The sequence below is a fragment of the Mus caroli genome, chromosome 12, assembly GCF_900094665.2.
Source record: "Mus caroli chromosome 12, CAROLI_EIJ_v1.1, whole genome shotgun sequence".
In the NCBI taxonomy this organism is placed as follows: domain Eukaryota; kingdom Metazoa; phylum Chordata; class Mammalia; order Rodentia; family Muridae; genus Mus; species Mus caroli.
In genome coordinates, this window is record NC_034581.1 from 64,243,582 (window position 1) to 64,244,986 (window position 1,405).

The following is a 1,405-nucleotide window of genomic DNA, read 5'->3' on the forward strand; positions in this document are numbered from 1 at the left end:
GACAGGGTTTCTCTGTGTAGCCCTGGCTGTCCTGGAACTCACTCTGTAGACCAGGCTGGCCTCGAACTCAGAAATCCGCCTGCCTCTGCCTCTCAAGTGCTGCGATTAAAGGTGTGTGCCACCATCGCCCGGTCAAAAATATGTTAAAGGTGGTTAAAACAAAAATTAACAACATTTTAGGAGCACCAAGTTGTAAGTAGTTCAGACTGTTCGTAAAATTTTCTTTTGGTCCTGGGGATGCAGGTCAGTCTGACACTGCCTTGCATCAGTGGAGACTGGGAAGGGTGTGTGTGTGTGTGTGTGTCTGCGTATCTGCGTGTCTGTGTGAGGGGGAATGGGAAGAGGGAAGAATAAAATAAAAACATTTTTTATATATTTTTAATATAAAATCCTTTCTATTCTTCAGGCATTCTCCAAATGTCAGAAAATATACATTTTTGCATTAACATACAATTCCTTCTTGAAATCACCCAAATATGGAAGTACACCTTTAATAAATCAGATTATGGTCTTTACAGTCATCTTACTGTAACCTTCTTCTGTCTTACTTACTTGAGTGTGGCAAGAGGACTGGAGCAAAGATGGTGTTGCTGCCTGTTGGAAAGAGGAGAAGCATCTGAGTAGAAAGCTAATGTGGGTGGCCTTCTTTTTAGATAGTTTCTATCGAGGTTTGGTCTTTTGTTATATATCATAATGCTAAATGTGCCCCCCGCCCCCAAGACCTGGTTGTCCCAAAGATGAGAGAGTCCGAACATACACCTTGCCCCAGCTGGGCAGATTCCCGGCCTTGGGGGTCAGAGAGGGGCATGAGGAAGAGGAAGGTGCAGGAGGAAGAAGGAGAAGCTGCCATGGGTTAGGAGTCAAGAGAACGTAGGCCATGAGGGCTGGCCAACTGGAGTTAGAGCAGCCTAGATGAAACATAGTAAGTAGTAAGTAATAACTCAAGGTTATCAATAGGACAGTAGATTCTAATAGCATACAGGGTAGGCAGCTGCCCAGCTTTTGTACTTATTATAAACATAAAGGACAGTTATTGTTTAATGCTTACTGTAAATAAAAAGCGTATATTTATCAGGGAAGTAAATGGTCTACGGTGAGGTAGAAACTCTGGGTTGGGATTAAATAGTTTCTACAATTTTCACTTACAAAAAAATGCACTACTGCATGTCTTTAATCCCAGCACTTGGGAGATAGAAGTCGGTGGCTACCCTGGTCCACACAGTGAGGACAGCTAAGTTACACTGGTTGAGAGGCCTATCTCACCCCCCCACACACACACACAAAGTAAAATGCACTATAGAAATAACAAACCCAGCACTCAGGAGGCAGAGGCAGGCAGATTTCTGAGTTCCAGGCCAGCCTGGTCTACAGAGTGAGTTCCAGGACAGCCAGGGCTACACAGAGA

At 44.1% G+C, this 1,405-nt stretch overlaps 1 protein-coding gene across 2 annotated transcripts in view; it reads right to left on the reverse strand.

Moving 5' to 3' along the window:
• The window catches only part of Sos2 (SOS Ras/Rho guanine nucleotide exchange factor 2), a 96,343-nt gene that overhangs the window by 4,516 nt on the left and 90,422 nt on the right, over nt 1-1,405 (reverse strand). For both annotated transcript variants that reach the window (XM_029484537.1, XM_021179153.2), the window contains exon 21: nt 553-594. In XM_029484537.1, the coding sequence (XP_029340397.1) occupies nt 553-594 (42 nt within the window). The remainder of the gene's footprint in view (nt 1-552; nt 595-1,405) is intronic.